Here is a 25,504-nt window from a genome sequence, read left to right as displayed (position 1 = left end):
AAAAATTCTGGAAATTATATCAAATCCCTGGAAAATGTAAAAAAGTATGTCAAATGCCTGGCATAAAATAAATGTCTCTTAATATTTAATCTAGAATCGAATATAAGTATAAGAAATGACTGTAATCGTCTGGATAAGTACAAAATTGTTTCAAATCTGCAAAATTTTAGAAGAGGCTTGAAGTTATTAGGAATTAGTTGACAATTTACATAAAGGTCTGAAATATCTAAGAAAAGACTCCAAAGGCCTGGAATCGTTAAATTTAGTTTTAGCATTTCATTTAGTTTTTTTGTGGTTTTCGCAACTATTAAATAATTTTTCAGCACCTAATATGTTCGACCTAATTTCTTCCAGGCATTTTTTAATTTTATCTCTATCTTCCAGGCCTTTTACCACATTTTTTGAGCTAAATTTTATTTCATTCCAGGAATTTATAGCCACAAAAAATGGCATTTAGGATTTATAATAATTTTGCATATTTTCCAATTTTTTTTTAAATTCTACTCCAATATTTTATATAAGACATTTTATTTCAGGCATTTGACGAAATTCTTCCAGGCGTTTGGAGCCTTTTCTTAAATATTTCAGACCTTGCAAATTTTCAACTAATTCCTAGTAAATTCTATGATTTTGCAGATTTGAAGCAATTTATTAGCTGTTCAAGTAGGATTTAAAAATCTAATAATTTACAGATAATTGAAGATCTACATTCTGCAACAATCGAGTACTAATATTGTTTTTGTTAATAGCGGTAGATTGTGGACACCCTGGTACCATAGACAACGGCCGTGTGATCGTCATGAATGGTACCACTTACAATAGCGCCATCGAGTACCACTGTATACCAACCTTCGAAAGGGTCGGCCCTTATTTGAGGAAATGTCTGGATAACGGCCAGTGGTCCGGGGAACAACCTAAATGCGAAAGTGAGTAAATAGAGAGAAACGAACTTAACAGAATGTCAATGCATAAATTTTAGTGGTCATCGAACAGCCACAAGAAGAATCAAACTTGGGAACCCACATCGGTATCGGAGCGGGTGTGGTCGTGTTCTTACTGGTGTTACTGGGAATCGTTTACCTGAAACTGTAAGTACTGTCATATTTTTATATTACAAATTAAACAATCATTTAATATACGCAGAAGGAAACCGGTAACGGTAAAAAACAAGGAAAACATCGAAGGGGCGGAACGTAAAGAAGAAAGAAACGCGGCGGTGATGAGTTACGCTACACTGAGCGACCGGAACGGATTCACGAATATTTACGATAATATTCGCGAGAATACTTATGACGCCCCGTACGAGGAGGGCGGGAGAAGGGACAGCGGAACCTACGAACCCGAACCTGTGGGACGAACCAACGGGAACGTCGTGACGATAAACGGAGTCGCTGTGCGGTAGTTGACGAGTTTCAAGACTCGAAAATATAAAATGTGATAAAAGAAATCGTTAATTTGCGACTGTTTTTATAGATTGAACAAGAGTGAGATTATAATTTTGTGTGTTTTAGGGTAAAAACTGTACCTAAAAATTGTATATAGAGACGGACCCAAGAAGGGGATTTTTCTAATGTAACTAACTGGTGCGTAAAGTAAATCTTACATTTAATATTAAATTGATTCAAACGTATAATAAAGGAAAATGTAAAAAAATTACGTCTAAGATGGTAAAACCTAAAATGTCTTTGATGGCTTAAAATACCTTGAATGGAATTTAATATTAAAGTTGAAATATGAAAATTCACTGAAAAACCCATTAAAAGTTAACTCAAGGATCTGCGGCAAAAAACCTACTGGAACAAATTACTTAAAATGCCTACAAAATGTAGAAAATGGGTCCAAAATTCTGGAAAATCATTTGAAATAAATAAATAAAAAATTAAGAGCCTAGAATTAAATAATGCTTCTAAAATCCTCGACGAAAAATGATTTTGAATGACTGAAAAAAAACCTAAATGCTTGGAATTTAATTTAAAACTCTTCCAAAAGTCTGCTACATGTAAGAAATTATTTGTAACGCTTTGGAAGTTGTAGTTGGTAGTGTAATTTGGAGTTATTTGAAAGATGTAGAACGTGTCTTAAAAATCAAGTCTAGGGCCTGGGACAGAAGGAAGCCTCTAAAATTCTGAAATATTGAATCTTCGCTCCGGGAAGAGACCTTAAATGCCTGAAATTAAATCGAAAATTAAACCACAAAGTCTGGAACGAGTATTATTTCAAATACCTGGAAGAGCATGTGATTAAATTTAAAATAAACTTTTAATATCTTGAAAGAAAAATGATTTTACATGGCTGAAAAAAACTTTAAACGCCTGGAATATATAATAAAACTATTTGAAATGCTTGAAAATCGTGAAAAACATGAAAAATTAATTCAAGGGCCTGGAACAAAAAAATCCTGAAAGAATGAGTTTACATACCTAAAATAAAATCGAAAATTAGTCCAAAAGTTTGGAACAAATTACGAATTAATTCAGATTCCTGGAAAATGTTGAAAATAGCTCCAAAAGTCTTGAAAAATGTGGTAAATCATTGCAAATCCATGGATCCTATAAAAAAAAATAATTAAAGAGTCTATTTTAAAATTCTGACAGAAAAATGATTTTACATAGCTGGAAAACCTTCGAATGCCTGGAATATAATTGAAAATGGTTCCAAAAGTTTGAAAGATATAAAAAACTAAGAAATCCTCAAAAATCTTGGAAAATGAGAAGAAATATTACAAATTACTGGAAGCCATAAAAAAACGAATCAAAAGTCTGGGATAAAAAAAATAACTTTAAATCCCTGTAAGAAACTTTAAGAACAGTGCCTGGAAAAGGAGTGAAAATCGTTCCAAAATACTGGAACATTTAAAAAATGAATTGTAATACTTGGAAAAATCAAGTCTAGGGCCTGGAACACAAAGAAGCTCCTAAAATCCTGAAAGAATCAATTCACATTTCTGGAACAGACTCCAAATGCCTGAAATAAAATCAAAACTTAAACCACAAAGTCTGGAACAACTATTATTTCAAATATCTGGAAGATCTAGAAGATGGCCTCAAAGTATTGGAAAATATAAAGAATTAATTTTAAATACTTGGAAGAGCCTGTGATTAAATTTAAAATAAAGGTCTTAAGATCCCGGAAAAAAAAATGATTTTACTGGAACAAGTTCTAAAAGTCTGGACTATTTAAAATATTTGGAAATATTAAAAATCATGAAAAAAAGTTAAGTCAAGATCCTGAGACAAAAAATTAGTTTTCATATGTAGATAAAATCGAAAATTAGTCTAATAGTTTGGAACAAATTACGAATTATTTCAGATGCCTGGAAAATGTAAAAAATAGCTCCAAAGTCTTGGAAGGTGTGAAAAATCATTTCAAATCCCTGGACAAAAAAAATGAAGTAAAGACTCTATGACACGAAAAATCCATGAAATTTTGAAAGAAAAATCAATTTGCAAACTTGGAAAAACTTCAAATGCTTGGAATATAATTGAAAATTGTTTCGTCGGAAAGAAAAGTCGGAAGCATATAAGAAATTATTTGATAATGCCTGGAAAATAAAAAAAAACAAGAAATCGTCAAAAACCTAAGAAATATTTCAAATTACTGGAAGCCATAAAAAATCAAGTCAATATTAAAAAAATAACTCTTAATACCTGGAAGCAACTTACAATACCTGGAAAAAAATTGAAAATTGTTCCATGATACTGGAACATGCATGAAAGATGCAAGAAATGTCTCAAAAATCCTGAAAACTTGAAGAATCATTTCAAATCCCTAGAATTCAAAAAAAAAATTAAATTAAGAGCATGAGACAAAAAAGTCCTGAAAGAAAAATTACCTTACTTACCCAGGGACTTTTTTTCTAAGACCGTGGTGTTTAGAAGCTGTGCATCAAGTTTGATGATGGCTTGAGGGGCGAAACACGTGTAACCTATTCTCAATCTAAATATAAGTTCGAAACTTGTTTTTTTTTTTTTTTTTTTTAAATGAATGTAGATACATGCAAAGGTCCTGGGTTCAGATCCGCTCAATTTTATCCATTTTTTTCAAATGTAAGTGGAGCCCAGTTTTCAAAGAATAAACATATAATATTGTACAGAACCGATTGTAAATAAAAAAATATTAAGTTTTCTCCAGCAAGGCGATGTTTCATAATAATGTAAGTAATTGGACTAAGCCTTAAGAAATGAGTCAAACAAAAACATCTGTGTGTAAATCAGCATTGAGCGGATGAGGTTTGCTGATAAAACTCTGGAAATATCAGAAGGGTTTTAAGAAATCACTCAATTAACGTCCTGGAATAAGTTAATAATTATTTATTTCTTTCAGGCAGTTGAGAGGCATAACATTTTTTAACATAGGAAGACATTATTGTCTAATAGTTACAGTTAGTTAATAATTTTATAAGGGGGAAATTCTTTTTCATCCGAAAATTGCATATAATGGACAAGGAGATTTGATTTTTGTTGCTTTTATGGTACTTTATGGATATGTCTGGGCTTGTAACAAGAATGTTTTTATCACTTTAATATTATTAATATTTTCAATGGGTAATAGGGCGATACTAATGTGCGAACATTTTTGTAATTTTTACGCACCAGTGAGTTAAATAGTTCGATAGTAAAAAAGGAGATAACTGGATATTCCTCGCGTGGAAAATCTCTTTTATAATTTTACGTTTATAAGTCACTATGGAAACTATTATATAATAAAAGTTACCTAATTTATTATCTAGTTTGCTTCATCACATGTTCAAAATATTTCTGCCTTTTCTACTATTTCTTAACAAATTGTTATTTCTGTATTTGTTGGTTAAGAGAAAACTGTAATTTTATGTAAATATTTGATTTTGTAATTAAGTGAATATAGTTTTTTTAATTTAAATAGTTTTTTTTTCTGGTTATTAAAAACCCCCGAGCCAGCATTAATGTTTAACCATTTTACCAATGTTTCTTACTGTGAAAGAACATTCAAGTCAAATTAAGGTTTATTGTGCTGACATGCTATTTATATTATAAACTTCAATTTATTATCCTCTAAAATATGGTCTTTGAATGCATTAACGGCTACTTCAGTGGTTGATTTTAACTTTTTTTAACAAGAAAATGCTATTTTGATATCGTTTTTTTATGAGTACTTAATAAATAATATTGTTGATTATTTTAAGAGGATTAAAACAAGTAATAGAAAAAATGCTCTGAATATCATTAATTTTATTCAAATTATTGCAGCCTAGTCAAGAACCCGCTTTTCCAACATTCACCATCTCAGATATTTGGGTCTAGACTTTTTAGCTACAAAATCACGGATAATTTCTTCACACTACTGTGATATTTATGTTTACCGTATTTACTTAGAACTATTTAAATTTCACGCCAATATTCTGAACTTTACTTCACTGAACTTATCTACTATCGGCACTGTGGCTTCTTATAAATTACCCTGTTTCGGATGATTCCCGTTAACCTTCGAGACGTCGTGCGGTGTACCACTTATGTCATTCTGGAATGACCGAGGCGAATTCCAGTTGGCTTCCCGGTGTTTAAAATATCTTCTACAAAACAAAGCAAATTGTAAGACACATTTTGTGACCTGTCGCTCTAGTAGGACTGAGTGAGGCTAACTATTATTTATCTGAATTAAAGTGATAGAATTTTAATTCCCATCATTGCAAAGTCAAAGCTGAGTATTTTCTCTGAATTTATTCAATGTACATTTCGTCGCCTTGCATACAAAGGGGCGTAACTCATAATTTGAATTTTTTTGGATTTCGCCCTGAGGTTGATAAATTTGCTCTTTTCTAGCTGCTCTCAAAAGGGCGTAACTCAATATAATTTATTGCCTGGGTTATAACTGTTTAGGCGTATCTCATCAAGCCATTTTAAAACAGCAGACAAAAAGGCGCGTCGATTTTTAGACTAGCTAGGGCTTAAAATCCCTATAATGTAATTATAGGGATATACTATACTAAATGCTTGTCGAAAGATTTAAGAGTTTTAAGCATACGCCAAGATGATGACAGAAACGAAATCAACTAGACAGAAATCTTTAAAAATAAAGTTAAAAAGGAAAGTCCAGATAATATTTTTTTTAAAGTGTCTCACTGTGATGAACATTATAGAAGCCTTAGTTTGAAGAGAACAAACATAGATCATTTTTCCCTCAGAGAACTTAACAATGAACGACCAAAGATAACATGTCTAAAATATCAGGACCTAATTTCTTTGTGCAGTGGAGAAACTCCTCTAATTCGATCTCAGGAGCATGTGCCATTTTACAGATCTCTTCCACATGAATAAGTCCCTATTTTTATCGTTTTATGTTATAAACAGTTTAGTTTTTTTGTTAGAGTTTTTTACTTTTGGTTTATTATGATATATTTTTTAAGTTAAAAAATTAACAAAATTTTTTCATTTCTTTGAAGTACTAGGTTAATTTGAAACTTAATAAATGTTTAATTTTTCGAATAAAAGTTTGATTACCATGGGTTGTTGTTATTTTGCAAAGGGCGTAACTTTTTTAAAACAATTCGATTACAGCACACAAAAAGGCGTATCTCAATCTTTCTTTGATTTTTGGAAAAACTGGAAAACTTATCTAAAATTTCATAATAGCAAATTGTTCTAATCATAGATGCCCACATGAGCACAAAAATTAAGCCACAAATTCCAAACCGTTTTCTCACAGCGAGAGTTTCTCTTGAGCCAACATCTTAAAATGCTTCTCCTGTAAAATACAAATATTTCAGATACGCCCCTCTGTGTGCAAGGCGACGATTTGACGTGTAGTGAAAAAATGTTAGTCTATTAACGTCCTTCTACAAAAATACGATGTGCTCTTTGCATTCTCAATACACTTTGTGCCCCTGGAATCGTATAGTAATCTCTTAGATATTTTAACGTAATTGTGTCTAAATTGAGGTGCAATAAAAAATACAACCAAAATTTATATTATGTTAACATCTATATTAAATCTGAACAAAAATACACAAAAATATACAAACAATAACATTAACCACAAAACACAAACACATCTTCACGATTTTTAAATTAAAAAAAAAAATAAGTTAAAGCTCGAGAAATAAATAAGAGAAAAAAAAGTGTAAATAAATAAATATACATCTAAAATAGATAAATACTATAATTTTACAAAAAACAAAATAAATAAACAATAACTGCTGATACTTTTTAGGATATATTCATTTAAATTACTTTCCAAGGCCTAATATATTTGGCAAATTTGCTTAAATATTTATGAACAAACGAAAACACCATGTCGTCGCGTGACACATAAAATAAATTTCTTTAACAAAGGGTAACAATTCATGGCAAACGTTTTACTTCTTCGGATATCAGACGTGAGAAGCCTTATAAAAAAACGCCGTTCTAATACAAATAAATTTAAATTAACGGATATTAATGGTTTTCCATAAAGCTTCCCTCCTACCCCTATCTAAGACTAAAACATTCGCCATGCTAAAATGCTATTCAATATATTGCACTTATCCGAACTTGCCTCTAATACCTAAATTCGACATCATATTATCGTTAATCTACTGATTAAGAGAGGTCGCCGACTGTTGATTAAGAACGTTTCAATTTAAAAAATAAATAAATAAAAATAAACGTTTTTAATGCGCTAGCAACCAATCAACAGAAAAAAATATATATAATATTTATTTTCACAATTTGCCTAACCGTTAAATGTAATAAAAATGTTTACTCTAGAGGCAACCTTATCAACTTACATTGGAATCTTGGATAAATGGGGTTCTTCTATTTTGATGACTCAAAACTTAAACATTCAACCTATAATTAATTTAATATTTATTTAACAGTGTTAACAGAGCTACGCATTTATTTATTTATTTTTTTTACTAGATTCCGTGCTGTTTTTTCTTTTGCTTTTCACTAAATTCCTGGTGGTTATCTGACAGGGTTTTAAATGGGCGTAACGTACAAGCGGCCAGGCCAGCTGGCATCTACTACTTACTACTACATTATAAGAAAAAATACTTTAATTATTACAGTAAACATGTGACAACCAAAGTATCTTGAGTTACTTATTATATTGGGTATTACGTCACTTATAGCAAAAATCAATTTAGAAATTTTTATCTCACACGCTCAACAATTGAAAAGAAGAAGAAAATAGACTTATTCACGTATTTAAAAGAAATATGAACTTAAATCTGTAACGATACTTAATTTATTCGATTCGATATACTTAATTTAATTTAAGTTCAATAAGTTTTAAATACAATAATTTACTTGAGGTATAATAGATTTTTTATATACCTAGGAGCTGAGGTTCAATTTATTAATCTCTGAGCTCATTTCTTCTTTTCAATATCCTACCTAACTTTGTTATGAATATTACAATTAAAAAAACGATAAAAAACAACAAGACCTACTTTTTTTTAAAAATACCTAATTTGAACCAACGTTTCGGTAGTTATATCTACTACCGTTATCAAGGTAATTAAAGTAAAATTAAATTAAATTAAAAATAAAATATACTTATCTTTCAAATTTGCAGTAATACAGTCTCATCAAAATTTCTTCCTAATTCGAAAATACTTTATATACTTTTTTATATGATTTGACGGTTTATTAATAGTTTGACAAACTATTTTTTAAGTATATCGAACGGTATCGTTACAGATTTAAGTTCATATTTATTTTAAATACGTGAATAAGTCTATTTTCTTCTTCTTTTCAATTGGTGAGCGTGTGAGATAAAAATTTCTAAATTGATTTTTGCTATAAGTGACGTAATACCCAATATAATAAGTAACTCATTATGAATTCGTCACAACAATACAGATTTTACTTAAACCAAAGTATCTTGTAATAAAAACCGGTTTCGTAGTCTCAAGATTAAATCCTTAAATTTATCACAGAGATGACAAGTCAAATCCTTTATGTACCATTATCGTGATTATTTCCCTGAAGATCTTCACCTCGTTTTTTCTTTGATGTTTCCGTTTAAATGCTTTTTGGGTTTGAATATTGAAGGTGATTTCAGACATATTAGAAGGTGAAAAATAATCGAGAAAACGCGATAAAACTACTGTTTTTCGGCTGATTTTGGTCTGAATACGTCATTCAGTGGCAATTCCAGATGATCAGGAGTGTCACTAGAGAATGAAAAAATTGATCTCTGACTCTTAGATACCCATCACAAATCCCGGACGATCGTTATAAAATAATGTTTCTATGTTAGAAAAATAACATTTCCAGACTTGCGTTGAAAGAAAGTGAAATGCGGTAGACGTGATTCACCTAAAGAATACATCCTAAAATAGTTTAACACAACCAAGGATTGTATTTAAAAAAATATGTATTTCATTCTTCTGGAGCTGGAAATTTTACTTTCCTAACGACTAACAAAACCCGTACGAAAACAACTAAAAAACATCCCATTTAAAACCCAACTATCCCGGTTAAATCTATACAAAGTTCAAAAGAACCATAACCGACCATACCCGTTTCACAATGTTAAAAATGTACAGCAACGTTTTATAACCAACTAGAAACCCAATAGTCTTCTTCTTAAATAAGGTGGGGAGGATGGTTGGGGTGGGTGGTGGTGGTGGCGGTGCGCTTAATCGGGCGACATCAGCCGACTCGCGTTAAAATCCTTGTTTACGATTGAAAATCCTTGAAATTCCTCTTGATTGATCGATTGCAGTACTTCGTTACTGACCGGCGTCAGGACCGGCTCTTCCCTCGTGAATTCGGCATCGAAATTAGCCACGTCTTTCCTGCTTCTCTGTGATTTAATTAAGACGTGTGTAATTAATGCCGGGGTTTAGTTTTAATTAAAATTTAATGGACTTACGATACGTGGCCTAAAGGGCGGCTTAACCTTCCTAGTTTCCAACGCGTTCCAGTCGATTTCCTTGAAAAAGGGATGCACCAGGATGGCCGCCTCCCCGTTCTGGTTCGCTACACAACCCAAACGTCGGCTCGGGTGTTTCGTCATGAAACCTTTCAAAATACTGACCTAAAAGGCACAATTAAGGGTATTATTCACCCATAAATTCCTGTTTCCTGGATAACTTTTTTTATTTTACAATATTTTTTAATGCGGTTTTCACTAATGAAATGTACATACACATATCAAAATGGTCTAGGGAACACATACAAATATGTTAATATTTTTAAGAAGATTGGAAAAAAAGTTAATTATTGCAATTTTTTTACATTATTCGAATAAAATAACAATATAATTATTAACTTCAATTAAAAATTAATCCAAATACAAATTAAACTAATAGCCAGATGGTCTACCTCTATTATTAATAACACTTTGGCATCGCCTAGGCATACTTAAAATTAAATTATTAATTAATTCTTGGGGCAACTCCTCCCAAACATGTGTCACAGCAAGACGAAGCTCCAGAGCGCTTTAAAAAAAAGTCAAATCATTGAAGAAGTTGCCTTTTTAACCAATCCCGAACATGCTCAATTGGATTAAGGCGAAGCCACCGTAATATAGAAAGCCAGAAACATCATCCCACTCTCCAGCAGCTACGTCACGTCGAACGTCTATTGTCTATTCATGCATTAGGTATGCATTTATACGCTATACGGGGTATTGGACGAAATCATGTAAAATCGAGCCCTCGTTTTCCTGTACAATAATAATAATTAATTAAAATTTTACTTAGATTTTTGAATAGAATTACCGCAAAGGTGAGATTAAATTATTAAATAATTATTGCTAGTAGGTATAAACTGCTAACTAATCTCTTTTAGATGCCAAATCGTTGCTGTGTTCCTTTATGTAATAGCAATTATGGTTGTGGCGTTTTAATTTATTATAAATATATATTTCGGGAGGTATTAAAAGCTTGTATGGGTTATTTGCCTTATATTTATACCTTGTTAAAGAATGTTATATTTTTTTATGATATTTTTGTTCTAATAAAAAAATACGATTTTATATATTTTGTACTACTACCAGCACACTATCAATTTTAAACAATTATTTAGTATTTTATTAAAATTGTTTTAAACAATCTTACATTATATTATATTTATTATTTTCCTAAGAGTTTTGTATTTATGTTTCAATTTATTCTATTCTATATATGTGCATACATATAATATACTTTGGTAGCTATTAAAAACTTGTATGGGTTATTTGTCTTATATTTATAGCTTGTTGAAGTATTTTAGATTTTTTTTATGTTGTTTTGTTTTAATAACAAATATTATTTTGTTTCTTTTGTGTTACTACCAACTATCTATCCATTTTATTAAGTAATTATTTAGTATTTTATTAAATTTGTTTTAAACCATCTTACAGTGGCTATATTTGTTATTTTTTTAAGAGTTTTGTATTTGTTTTAATTAATAGTTATAAATATATATATGTTTCAGTAGTTATTAAAAACTATTGTACCATATAGGCCTTATTTGCCTTATATTTATAACTCATTAAAGAATTTGTTGATTTTTATATCATTTTTGTTTTAATAAAGAATATGTTTTTATTATTTGTACTTCTTTCTACTAACACACTATTAATTTTATTAAACAATATTATCATTTAAACGAGACACAATGATAATATTATGATTTTAACAGCGGTAGTATTGAATAAATACGGCTATAACATACGAACGACACGGGATACTCAGACGTTCGACGTGACGTCACGACTCGAGGGTTTTGGCTTTCTATATTACGGTGGCTTCGATTAAGGTCCGGTGAGGTAGAGGGCCAGGGTAGAAGATTGATTTGATTTTCCTCAATAGCGATTCGTACAAGCCGTGCTCGATGTGGTGGGGCATTATCTTGTTGCAACAACGAATTTGGGCCCTTTTCGCGTAAATATGGAACAATTCCAGGCAGTAGTATATTATCCCTATAACTTATTTCAGTCATTGTATTTTCCACAAAAATGAGGTTCGTTTTTTCGTCAAGTCTAATGCTACCCCAAAACATTAGTGATCCACCACGTTGCCTTACTACTTCCCGGGCATGACGCAAACGACTTTCATTTCCTTCCTATCTCCAGACACGAATTCTACCAGAATCAGGTTAAAATGAAAATCGAGACTCATCCGTAAAAAGAACTGTGGCCCATCTTTCTTGATTCCAATTAACATGTTCTTGGCACCACGTTAATCTTGCACCTCGATTTCCTAAAGTTAACCGAGGAACCCTTAGGGGTCTTTTGGCATGAAGTCCTCTCTCATGCAAACGGTTTCTAATAGTTTGACCTGAAACCTCGACGTTATGCACTCGTGAGAGCTGCTGAACCAAAACAGAGGCTGTTACCGTGGGATTTCTTTGAGCTTGCAAAGTTATAAAACGGTCTTGGGCAGGTGTGGTAACTCGCGACGGGCCTTGATGCCGTTCTCTAACATCATTTGTCTCTCTATATCTTGTCCGCAAACGGTTAATTACACTGGAAGATGTATCCAAAGCTCTTGCAACGTCTCTTTGACTTGTTCCTGCCTCAAGCATTCCGACTGCTCTTAGCATTTCCTCTCGAGTTAAATGTTGTCTTTCCATTTTTATTGAATAAAAATATTGCGTTAGAATTTAAAAATTTTAATCTGCGTTATTTCGACAAAATGTGCAAGTAGCAAAAAACGCTGTTCTGGCATGATTTTTTGTACCCAAATATTTATTTTACTTCGTTGGTATCTTAATATTAAAGGTAGTATCTATTCCGTATGAAAATATAAATAAAGGCGAAAAAAACTATTTTTCTAAGTGTTCCTTAGACCATTTTGATGTGTATATTTTATTTAAGAGTTGATAAGTGCTAGTTTTTAGGTTGTTCTTTCCACTATTAAGTTTTTTATGTTTAAGAAAAGACGGAAAGTCAACAGTTTATTATTCTAAACGAAAGAGTAGGAAGCCAAAAAGGAACAGTTAAGGCCTAGAATGGCTGCAAATATGGAGCAAAAATGCCACATTGCTTTTACTATTTATATATATGAAAATAAATGAGTCATTTTGGAAAGAAAAAATGAGAGAAAAATTAAAGATTTTTTTATTTTAAACGTCTACTGTCTGAAATCATAGATATCCTAGGCATAATGGAAATTCGAAACCCATCTAAAACTACATAACTGTTTAATATTGTCTTATATTTTATGCAGCTTGTTCTAAAACATGTACCTACGTCATTATAAGTAGTAAGTCCATAAACACCAAAAAAATAATGTGATCTAATGTAACGAACTCAAAATTATTATTAATTTTCAATTTCGTGTTTGTGACCCAATATCTTCAATATTACGGAGGGTTGTTGGGTGGGGTCAGAAATAAAACAGAAACCTGTTTACCTAAATGTCGACGTTTCGACTTATATTAAGTCATCCTCAGGACACTGAAAGCCAGAATAGCGTTCAAAAATGAAAATACCATCAACAAATACTTCGCAAAACTCAAAGATAAAACACCAAATGAGTTACAAAGTGGCGTGGTTTATAAAATACCCTGTTCTGATTGTCAAGGTCTGTATGTGGGTCAAACGGGCAGGTACTTAAAAACCAGAATTAGCGAACACGAAAGAAGCGTAAAACCAACGAACTACGCAGCATCTGGGAAGACTGCTCTAGCAGAACACTCCTTCAATCAACAACACCAATTTGATTTTAACAGCACTCGGATCATTGGCAGAGAATCAAATTATAAAAAAAGGATTTTACTAGAAATGGTTAATATAAAAAAGTATAAAGAAAGCATTAATAAAAAACAAGACACCGATGATCTAAATGCAAGTTACTATAATTTAATTAATTTACTACCAAAAAGATAAAACTAAAACATAAAATTTATTTTTGTCAAAGAGTGTATGTCCCAAATTTAGATCACACAGTGTATTAACAAATTAAGTTTCTGGTTTTGAACGTATAGATACATACATCTTCCTTATTTACTAATCCTTAACTTATCAACATAACATTGAATCATAAAAATTTAATAAATAAACGCTGGGAAGAATAAAAATATTTGTTTCTTGGCTTATTGTTGATTCTAGTTTGCCCACAATAACACCTACAATTTAACCCATGTTAAAAATAATTCTACGCTCCTATTTTAATTATAACTTAAGATACCTAGACTTAGGTAAGAGGTGTAATGTGTATAAAAAAAAAAAAAAAAAAAAAAAAATAATTTTATACTGTTTTTTTTTAATAAACATTTTTTTTAACCGATTGTACCTGAATGTAATTTTAACTGTGTCGTGGTTTTTGTTTTTTGTTGTAACTTAAAGAACATTTATTTTAATAGTGTTTTTTATGTCCTTGAAATTACTTTGTTTTATCTCTGTAATTACTTTCAGTGTCCTGAGGATGACTTAATATAAGTCGAAACGTCGACATTTAGATAAACAGGTTTCTGTTTTATTTCTGACCCACCCAACAACCCTACGCAATATTATTATTAATTATTATAAATTATGTCAAATAATTGATTAAGGCACAAAATGCTTAAAATGCCCATTTGTTGCTGGCAAAATTGTCTGAAAAATGTCTGAATAACTCGAATTATATCAGAAACTGACAGGTTGCCGTGACGATTCGTAACAATGATATGTCAACTCCAAGGCCAATTTACTATTGTATTATAAATAGCGACAAAAAACACTTCAAAAGCTCTTCAATTTATCGTCAATAAATAGACAGTGAGAGGGTGAGAATCCAATTTATCATTAATCTTAAATGTTTAATAGTTGTTACGCAAATGCTACTAAATGCTAAAAAGTCGTTACAAAATCTATTTAAAACGGAAACAAATATTTTATGAATTCACAGCAATATTTGGGTTTCTTGATTGGGAAAATCTAGGTAGGTATGCGGCGCTAAACTGTATTTTTTGAAAATTCAGACTTATTAAAATTACTAAATATCAATTATCTGGTATCAAATTATTTGTAAAAAAATACACTTTTTAATGATGGTAATGAGCCACCCTGGTTCCATTCGAAAAAAATTAGTTATAGCCGAAAATACGATTTTGCAAACTTTAGACACAGAATAAACGATCTCACAGAAACGAAGGCTTGCGTCGGCTCCTTTGATATCCGTGAACCAGTTTTTTATAAGCCCAACTGACAGATGCACCCGGCGCAAATACACTGAGATATCTCGTAAAGTTGTAGTAAACGCATACACTGAACGAAGTGCTTTTATTTTTAAAATCAAAATGGTTATATTCATATAATACGGGAGCAAACTACAAAATTTAGTTACATTTCAAATAGGATTTTTTTTTGTTAAGGCTTATATTGGTCCTTGCTTTTTAGAATAATTATTATTTTTATAAAAATTGTTACTTGACAGTTTTGATACACGATAGAGGTGTAGGTTAGTATACTTTTAGTTTGTTTTGGAATGGAATTTTTGTCTTAGTTGTTTTATGATAATGGTTAATAATATTTGTCTTTAGTAAGGCACTAGCTGAGAAAAAGTCTGCTATTTGTGTGATGTTAATATGTTAACAATATACATATACATATGTACATAGGTAGGTATTTTTAAATTAAATTTTAGCTGAAAGGTTTATACGCAGGTATGTTTTTTCGTATGTTTTAAACACACCACATTTAAGAGTAGGTGTCATCGGCTTTTATATATTTATATATAAAAAGATATATGTATGTATTATTATATACATATGTAGGTACCACACATACATCCATATTTTATAAACGTAGTATAGTCACCGTCCATTATGATAGTCTGGAACAAAATATAAGATTTTTAAGGGTTTTACTACTACTATATTATGCACTTGCATGGGTAAACGAGTCCATAAAAAAAAAAATAATTGAAAATTAAAGTCATTATTCTTTGTCACATAAAAATACTCTATACTTAAATCAACCTTAATATTTTACCTGCACGTATGTACACATACATAGGTACATATGGTATAGGTATATACCTATTTGTTTATTAAATTAAATAATGTTTATTCTGTATTTATTTGCATGACACGACAAATTAATTAAGGAATATTCTGAACTTTTCTAAGCTTTTAAACACCCATAATTAATAATGAATAATACATAATAATGTAACTTTTCTATACCTACTTTCTTTTATTATTGTTATTGCTCACCTTCTAATATCCCTAGGAAACAAAATAATTTTCCAGCGACGCTTTTGGCAAAACAACCCCTATACGCACAAAAAGTTGGCATTTTAGTGTTTTTTTTTAAGTTTTTAGCACAACACAAATGAAAGAAAAAACAAAGTCACAGAGCACAGAGTTAAACTCCAAAACAAGGTAATGTGTAATACCCACTGAACAAAAATAAAATAAAAAACGGCAAATTACAAAATATCGCAAATATACACACTAACGCTCGTACTAATACACTAATTATGACCCGATACCCCACGTGGGCGACGACAGTTGTACCCGTTAGAACGGGGGTAAATGGGAGGAGCCTAAATGAAAAACCGGTTCGATAGAAAGGGCTAGCCTTCTGTGAGATCGTTTATTCTGTGCTTTAGACGCTTTAAACTTTAGATCTAAGAAAATTGTGAAAAATAAACGACAGTCAATTATATTTTTCTAAGACTACTTGATGTAAAATTAACAGTTTTAAATTATTCATGGCACTCTAGATTGAAATATAAAAAAAATAAATAACTGAAAGGTTAGGTGATAAAAGTTGACATCATTTTTCTTAGAATGTTATTTTCTAAAAAAATATGTTAAAAAAATTGGGATCCTATTTAAAATAAGCAAGTTAGCGTCATTTCCGGTTAAAGCGGAAGTGATAGCAAACAACTGTATACGTTAGCCAATCTCAATTTGAGTGCTACACCCACGTACCAAATTTAATTTTTTCAACTTATAAATTAAAAAAGGTATAGGGGCGAACCACTTTCCTAAGACACCCGGTATATGTTTATTATATAATTTTGGTTATTAGTTAATTAAAGCTTTGGTTTGGTTGATAAAAGGTTTGACGTATAAGTAAGTTCATTCCGATAAAAAAAAAAATGAGACAGGAATGAAGTGATCTATGGACCCGTTATTATTTAGAACTCTATGGCTAAAGTTTTTAAAATTATCTCATTTGTTCGATTTTACGATCAAGTAGAGTACGTAGATCAAGATGTTGTACGCAATTGGCGAAAACGGTCACTGCCCGAAATTTATACCCACATCGCGTTACGGATATATTTTATATACCCAAAACGCGTTGTGTGTAAATTTCAAAAATCCACGACGCGAAATTACGATTATCATCTGATACGATTAAATGCTGATTAGCTGGGTAAACGATAATAACACAAAATGGTCAGAAGGGTTGAAATTCATATAGTCACAGAAAACCCGATTTTTCCATAGAGGAATTGGCAGAAGTCCTTATGAGTATATGTTTGGCAGTTTATGGTTTAGGAGATACCGACCTTCCACGAGACGTTATTAATAAAGTGTAAAGTGAAGAAGACTTAGAAGAATTAATAAATAGCATGGATAACGAACAAAATGACAACAATAATAAAAATAATTTAACAAATAGAGAAAATGTCGAAAATGATTGAATAAAGACGAAGTTGAAAACAGCTTTAATTATCAGATAACACAAAGGGGTAAAACAATTTTGAATCAAAGAGAGGAATCACATAAAATGATGAGAATTCAAGCAACGAAAATGCTGTGTGAGTCAAATAAAAGATGTGCTCCTTTAGAAAATGGTACAAATGTTTTGCTCCGAGTACCAGATGTTGACAGAGGACGACTAGCTCCAAGAAATGTGTTCGCCATTGTTTCTGAAATTAATAATGATGGCTTGTATAAACTGTGAGTACTGAGAATGGGCCGTTGGACAAATTATTTTCAAGAAATGAACTTCTTCAAGCAGATTTGCAAACTATAAACTCCCGATTTCGAAAGCGGATCTGGCTTATCCAATGGTTTCACCAGATTTCGCTTTACGGAATTAGAAGCCTTAAAAGCGATTGAGATGTTAAAAGGTTTAAAGAATTTCGCTACCCCCTGGGAAATACCTCCAAAGTAAGTTAAGCATCTAAAATTCGGTCTTGCTGCAAGGTTATAAGTTCAAATCTCGATAGTTCCTTTTTCCTTTTTTATTATTTTCTTGTATTCAAGTTCTATGTTATTGTTTTTTATATATTTGTGACGTCAGTTTTTTTTTCTTAAACTTATATTTTACCATTCAGTGTGTGTGTATTTGGCCCAGTCGGGGGTGTTTTTAACTTTCTTGAGGTATACTTTTTTGTTTTACTTTAAGGTCTTTTTGTAATTTTATTTGGTTTTGTTTACATGATTTTTAGGTCTGATGATGCTCTTAGGAGCGAAACACCTGTCACCACTCTAAAAAATTAAAGAACTTTTTGAGAACTTTGATTTATTTATATCAGGGTCTCTTTGAGAATATGGACGACTTCTTTCAACTTCTCAAGATATTCAGGTGGAATCTTTTAAAACGAACACCCTATAAATATACCTACCGCTTCCTTACTCAACCAAACCGGATACAAGACGTCATCGTGTAAAATGGACTCGAAGAGATCGTCTTCGTTATCCGCCTCGAAGGGCGGCTGGCCGGCCATCATTTCGTACATCAGGACCCCCAGGGCCCACCAATCGACGCTCGCCCCATATTCCTGTTCCTAAATTATTGTGATGATTGTAATTTTAACACGATTTTCACTGGAATGGCACGGGTGGGTGGATTTTACCTGTAAAATTTCAGGTGCGATATAGTCGGGGGTGCCGCAGAAGGTGGTGGTGGTGATGCCGTCGTGGACGCCCTCCTTGCACATCCCGAAATCGGCCAGTTTACAGTGTCCCTCCGCGTCCAGTAAAATATTGTCGAGTTTCAAATCGCGGTAAATGACACCGTTACGGTGCAGGAACTGGAGGGCCAGGGTCACTTCTGCCGCATAAAATCTAATGGGAAAATTCGAGAGATTGTTATGAGTACTTTTTTTTTTATTAGATAAAGGCCATAATTATGCATAAACCGCAGGTGGCAATTATCAGTTTTGTCGCTCGCAAATCTACATATTTACAATAACATATTAATGAACAAGGAATGTGGATAATATAATGGAACAATATTTTAAGCAAGATTATAGTGGAAAAAGAACCATTTTATGTGCAATGTATGTATAATGCTTTAAAAAAGGGGATTCTGATAATTTTAATAATTATAGGCCCATAAGCCTATTACCGGGGTTTTCAAACATTTTCGAAGCAGCTATGAGCACAAAATTGATTAATTTCTTTACTTCCAATAACCTGTTTAGTGAAAATCAACACAAACTGCTTTATTTATATTTATTAAAAACATTGTAGAACATTTAGAAAATGGTGAAGTTGCTCTTGGAATGCTTTGAGATCTAACCAAAGCATACGATTGTTTGAATAGACACCTGTTAATAAAAAAATTAGGAAAATATGGCATAAGGGGAAATGTAATGTTGAAATAATGCTAAGCAGACTTCCTTTCTAAATTAACAATTGCATTCATTTGTTCCAGTTCTTCGAAATAAACGCAACTCAAAGGAATCTTTTCTAAATAGAAAATCCAATGGAGTTAGATCAGGTGACATACCTGGCCAATCGCTCTATTGAGTCATAACTTTACTTCTAGTGCTCAGAGAGGTTTGACTGTTCCCTTACAGGTTTCTATAGAAATTTCTTCAGCTTCCATTGAAAACATCATGAACATCTACGCATTAGAACCTTTTTTATTCATGTTTTTGGAACGCACATACAAGACTATTTTGATAGGGAAAACAATAAAATTTATAGAGATGTATGTATCTAGTCAATGATAGCAAAAATTGATGAATGAACTGGTCAATTTACTAATATTAATTAGTTGTCTGCTAAGTATCTACAATGACGTCAATTAGCAGCTGTCCATTCTATTGTGACTAATTTGTTATGGCATCAGCACACCATCATTGATACACTAAAGAACGGATTGCAGGTGCAAAAGCTTTTGTTCGTCTAAATAATATTCTCTTAAATGTTTGAAAATTCTGTCCAGAACGAAAGACAGTTTCAGCTAATTTGGGTCATAACTGTACTTCTAGTGCTCAGATTGGATTGATTTTTCTTCTTTGGGCAGTTCTGTCACTTTTATTAAAAAATCATAAAAATTCATGTATTGAAAGTTTTTATTATCCAAGTTTTTGGAAATCAGGTCCAAGAGAAAAGACAATTACAGGTAAATTGGGTCGTAACTTCACTTCTAGTCCTCGTATCGGTTTGATTTTTATTTTAAAAGATTCTTTATAATGTTTTTTAGCTTTGATTGAAAAAATCATAGAAATCCATGCACTGGAAGTGTTTTTATCCAAGTTTTAGGAAATCATGTCCAAAAAGACAATGTCACATAACTTGACTCATAATAACTATACTTCAAGTGTTTAGATTGGCTTGATTCTTGCCTTAAAAGTTTCTACGGAATGGTTTTTACCTTTCCTTGAAAAAATCATGAAAATCCCTGCATTGGAAGCTTTTTTATTTAAATTTTTAAAAATCATGTCCAAAAGGACCTTTAGAAGATTATTTAGAATGTTCTTTAGCTTTCATTAAAACGATCACATAAATCCATGCATTAAAAGATTTTTTATACAAGTTTTTGGCAATAAGGTCTAAGAGAAAAGACAGTTTCAGGTAACTTGGGTCAAACCTGTTTTTCTAGTGCTCGGATTAGCTTGAGTTTTGCCTTGAAAGTTTCCTTGAAATGTTCTTAAGCTTGTATTGACAAAAAAAATCATAAAAACCTACACATTAACAGAAGCATTTTTATATGAAAATCATGAGATCCTTCGTACCTGGCCCTGGGCTCGTCGAACTTCTTGGCCCGCTGTATCTGAAACATGAGGTCGCCCCCGTTAACGTACTCCATAACGAAGAACAAACGATCCCTGGTCTGAAAACAGGAATGCAGGGCGGTCAGGAAGGGATGCTTCGCCGCCAACGTCAGTATCCGTTTCTCTGTCATCGTGCAGTCGACGTCGTCGTCCTGGATGATCACGTCCTTCTTCAGTACTTTGACCGCGTAGACCTCGTCGGTGCCGATCTTCTCAGCGAGCATCACTTTACCGAAACTCCCCTTGCCGAGGACTTTTATGAAGCGGAAGTCTCGTAAACCGATCACGCCCGCGCCCCCTTTACCATCCGACTTTTCTGGATCTACTGCATTAAAAACAAATCATTAAATAAATTTTGGGGTGTTTACTGCTTAATTTAATAATAGTTTTATAACGGTCATAAGATAACTATTGGCAATTTAAAAAACTTGGAACGATCATAGGCTTGATGTATTCACGCTTGTCAAAGATACTTTAAAACACATCACAAAGGTGGACTCTTTCAAAATATGTTGACTTTACTCTTAACTGAACTTAAAGAAAGTTTAAAAACAGTCATGAACTCGCTGCTTTCCGGCAACAAATTCTAGATAATGGAGAATTAAATGCATAGTTTGTTCTGAAATGTGACTCATTAAAAAGGGAATGAACGCCAAGCACCTTTTTAAGTGAAGAGAATCCAAGAACACCTAAAATCTCAGGTGTATCAGATAAATAAACATACAAAATTTAAATAGACCTCATAACTTTAAGACCAGACCGTACAATGGAACCGTATATATGTAGAATTTAAGCCTGCTACATCGTTAAAACCAGCAAGTATAGACTTTGGTAAAAAATAACACCAAGTTCTTTTATATGGTCCAAGTGGTTAAGTGTTGTGTCATTTAGAGTGTAATCATACATAAGAGACAGTTAATAAAATTATAATTAAAAATAATGTAGAGTGTCCCAGGATGCTCATTTCTCACCTTTTTTTTTTTAATTGTTTTGTAAATGACATAGAGAATTGTATATTTGCAAGCCAGTTACTTTTATTTGCTGATGACTAAAAAGATATTTAAAGTTATTGCATCTGTACATAATTCATGATTTAAGGCTCAGTGATAGACATCACATTCAGTAATAGGTGTATTCGAAACGAATTTACTTTTACCTTTGAGCTACTACTAATTACAAGGTTTAGTACATGGCCAGATATATTTGGGAAATTATTAATTATTATCTATTGGGGTAAGGCAGGTTGAATATATGTACAGTAGTGGCCAAAATTATAGCAACAAATCTGAATTTTACTAATATTTAATAATAACTATTATATGTATGTTTTAATCGTAAAAAAAAGCCTACCTGTTTTTTTGCTGACAATAAATATTTGTAATTGCAAATATTTCACCTGGTCATAATAATAGCAACATTTGAAATTTAGTGCTCTTTCAATCTGTTGAAGTGCAATATTGAAACAATTTATATTGTGATTTCTTGGTAGTTATTAACTTATTTAAATAATAGTATGAGTCGTGGTAAAACCGTGTCTGTTGAAGTGAGGCAACTTATAATTAATCAGTATAAGTCAGGCATCAAACAGTCATCCATTGCAAAAAATTTTGCTCTTCACAGATCAGTTGTATCACGTATAGTGAAAAGATACAATAACACAGGGCTGGTAGTACCCAAAAAAAATTCGGGACGTCCCCGGAAAACTTCAAAAAAAAAGTGACAAAATGATTGTTCGGATTTCCAGGCAAAACCCATTTTTGTCCTCTTCAAAAATTAAAGGGCTTTTGGATGGCAGTGGGTGTTCCGATCTTAGTGAACGATCCATAAGGCGGCGTCTATTTGAAAATAAGTTGTTTGGACGCAGACCAGCAAAAAAGCCTCTTCTTTCCAAGAAGAACGTGAAGGCCCGACTTGAATTTGCTCGAGAACACCAGGGCTGGACTATTGATCAGTGGCGCAGAGTTATTTTTAGCGATGAATCAAAATTCAATTTATCTAAAAGTGATGGTGCTGCATACGTTCGACGTCCTGTAGGGAAAAGATTTAATACTCGGTACACTTCTCCTACAGTTAAGCATGGTGGTGTTCAGTTTTAGTGTGGGGCTGTTTTTCGGGGTATGGTATGGGACCTCTTCAGAGAATAGAAGGGATTATGGATCGATTTATGTACAAGGATATATTAAAGAATGTTGTTACCCTATTCTGAAGAAAATATGCCGCTGTTATATCAATTTTAACATGACAATGATCCAAAACATTCTTCAAGGCTAATAAAAGAGTTTCTCCATAATGCAAAAATTATGAAGTGGCCCTCCCAATCTCCGGATTTAAATCCAATAGAAAATCTTTGAGAAATTGTGGATAACAGGTGTAGAACCAGGAATTTCAAAAATGCTGGAGAACTTTTCGAAGCTCTTCAGGATACTTGGTTGTCAATCGATCATGATGTTATAAACAAACCTATTTTATCCATGCCAAAAAGATGCATTGCTGTTATAAGGGCTAAAGGGTACTATACTAAATACTGAAGAATATTATTGTATTGTAATCTTATTTTGACTTTGGAGAATAAATAAATTGATTTTTCTAAAATGTGTTACTATAATTTTGTCCAACCCGTTTCCTAAAAAAAATTCCCATTTTTTATTTCTTTTATAAAGTAACAAAAAAATAAACATAAATAAAAAGCTTTGTAAAAAATACATCATAATATATACCAGTTTTTTTCTAATCTACCACATCATATAATTTGAAGGAAAAATGTACTTGTTGCTATAATTATGGCCACTACTGTATGTAGCCATCCTAGAGCCTATACTGATCAATTTAATTATGGCAAATACTCGTTCAATGTTGGAATAATGGATGATCCTTTACAGGAATGATTACACCCCTTCCTCAAGTGTTTGCACTGGAATGATCATCACAACTGTTAAAGTGAAATTGTGAAGTTCAATCTCTCCATCTGCTACATCACTTCTCCGCCATGTTTCGGTAAAAAATAAAATATAAAAATCATCTACCACTGTGCAGAGGTTCTAACTTCAAGAAGCCTATTAATTGCTTTTTAAATTTTGATTATAAGCATTAAGGTGAAATAATTCATATTTATTTAGAGTTTAATTCGGTAAGTAGCGTAGGTACATCTAAATTAAATATTTGTAAGAATTTTGTCATGATCAATTGATCGACATATATTAAAGGTATTTTTATAATACATTTACGACAGCCTAGAGAGAACTCTGTGCAAAAAAATGGTTCTGAAGCCAACTTTGGCTCAGCCAGGTGAACTTTATTATTTCAGGGTAATAAATTTATTTATTTTGAAGATAACTTTGACATTCTTTGTGGTATTCAAGTGAGGTTTTCACTAAAAGGAGGGCAGTTTTCTGAGAAACAATTTAATTTATACCTTCAGTGAAAATTGGTGATACGTACAAACTATTGATAATTTTTTATTGTGGATTGGGGGAAACAACAATTTCTGATAAAGCCATATGCTTGTGGTTTCGGTCAAGTTTCTTGCAGCCAAGGATCTCCACACCATTCGACTCCAAAAGTGCTTTGATCATAGACATATAAATAAGGAGAGACGCAACTGTTTACATTTTCGGCCGCACATACAACTTTTTAGCAACAAAGCAACGTTGCCCGCCTTCTAAAAACGTCCTAGTATCCATTTACGCGGTACTCTAAAACGTCGATCAATATTTCGTTTACAGATAACGACTTGACAACATAGCGCGGTCGTCACTCCTCCCCTTCGTAATAAAATTTAGGGTTTCATTCATGTTTGGCGTTGCAGTGTTGCTTTGTGTTTTGTTTCCCTTTTAGTGTTTTTTCGTGATATTTGACATTTTTATATTAAAAAAACTATTGAAAAACAATTTGTGATGGTTCGGCAGTGTGTAGTTTGCAAAAAAATGGACTATTCTGATCCAGAACTTATATTTCGGAGGTAAGTGAAATCCCGTTCGTCCCCATTATCTTTTTTTCTCAATGCCGTAACAGTGACGTGCCTACCAACTGATCTTTATTTATTGAATTTTAAAAATGAGAAATTTACATGAAATTTAACACTTTAGTATTGCCAATTATAAGCTATATAATTTATAATGATTAAAAAAAAACATATTTCAAGGGTATATACTTAGTAAATAGCTCTTTATGTAAATAATGAATATTTTTTATGATTCATGACTTTTTAAGTTAACATCAACCTTTATTTAATTTCATTGATATTCCTACTTATATTACCCTAATTCTTGGTAAAATATTAATTATTGTTATTAAGTAATTCCATATTGCACTAGATTGTCAAAATTGTTTATACTTGGTATACATGACATTTTATATTTTATTTTATATAAATTTTTTTTTTATTTTATATAAATATTTTAATTTTTAGTGCTGATTGGGAAACTTTTTCCAATGCTGTCGAAGATAATACTAACCCAAGTAATCTTCCAAATATTGAATCTTTTAATTCGTAAGTATGGCTTCGGTTATTACTATGTTATAAATACAGGGTGGGGACTTTAAATGGAAAGATGCCTATTATGGCTCTGAAATTTAGTTTTTTTAAAATACGATTTTAAACGTTTTTGGTAAGCCAATGGGCCATATTAGGCACCATTCCATTTAAAGCCCCTGCCTGTA

The 25,504-nt window shown here is 31.9% G+C and overlaps 2 protein-coding genes across 2 annotated transcripts in view; one reads left to right on the top strand and one right to left on the bottom strand.

The window, feature by feature from the left end:
• The window catches only part of LOC126735177 (sushi, von Willebrand factor type A, EGF and pentraxin domain-containing protein 1), an 82,711-nt gene extending 77,833 nt beyond the window's left edge, over nt 1–4,878 (top strand). Inside the window, exons 17-19 of the mRNA XM_050439126.1 lie at nt 750–926; nt 980–1,088; nt 1,144–4,878. Of these exons, the coding sequence (XP_050295083.1) occupies nt 750–926; nt 980–1,088; nt 1,144–1,402 (545 nt within the window). The 3' untranslated portion in view covers nt 1,403–4,878. The remainder of the gene's footprint in view (nt 1–749; nt 927–979; nt 1,089–1,143) is intronic.
• A 2,060-nt stretch (nt 4,879–6,938) lies between these two features.
• LOC126735178 (protein kinase C) overlaps nt 6,939–25,504 on the bottom strand; it is a 34,535-nt gene continuing 15,969 nt past the window's right edge. The window contains exons 8-12 of the mRNA XM_050439128.1: nt 20,807–21,170; nt 18,695–18,905; nt 18,464–18,625; nt 9,838–10,002; nt 6,939–9,768 (exon numbers count right to left, since the gene is read on the bottom strand). Of these exons, the coding sequence (XP_050295085.1) occupies nt 9,601–9,768; nt 9,838–10,002; nt 18,464–18,625; nt 18,695–18,905; nt 20,807–21,170 (1,070 nt within the window). The 3' untranslated portion in view covers nt 6,939–9,600. The remainder of the gene's footprint in view (nt 9,769–9,837; nt 10,003–18,463; nt 18,626–18,694; nt 18,906–20,806; nt 21,171–25,504) is intronic.

Source organism: Anthonomus grandis, chromosome 4 (assembly GCF_022605725.1).
Source record: "Anthonomus grandis grandis chromosome 4, icAntGran1.3, whole genome shotgun sequence".
NCBI classification, from domain to species: Eukaryota; Metazoa; Arthropoda; class Insecta; order Coleoptera; family Curculionidae; genus Anthonomus; species Anthonomus grandis.
Note: the sequence above shows the minus strand (reverse complement) of the source record. Positions and strands in the feature narration are given on the sequence as shown.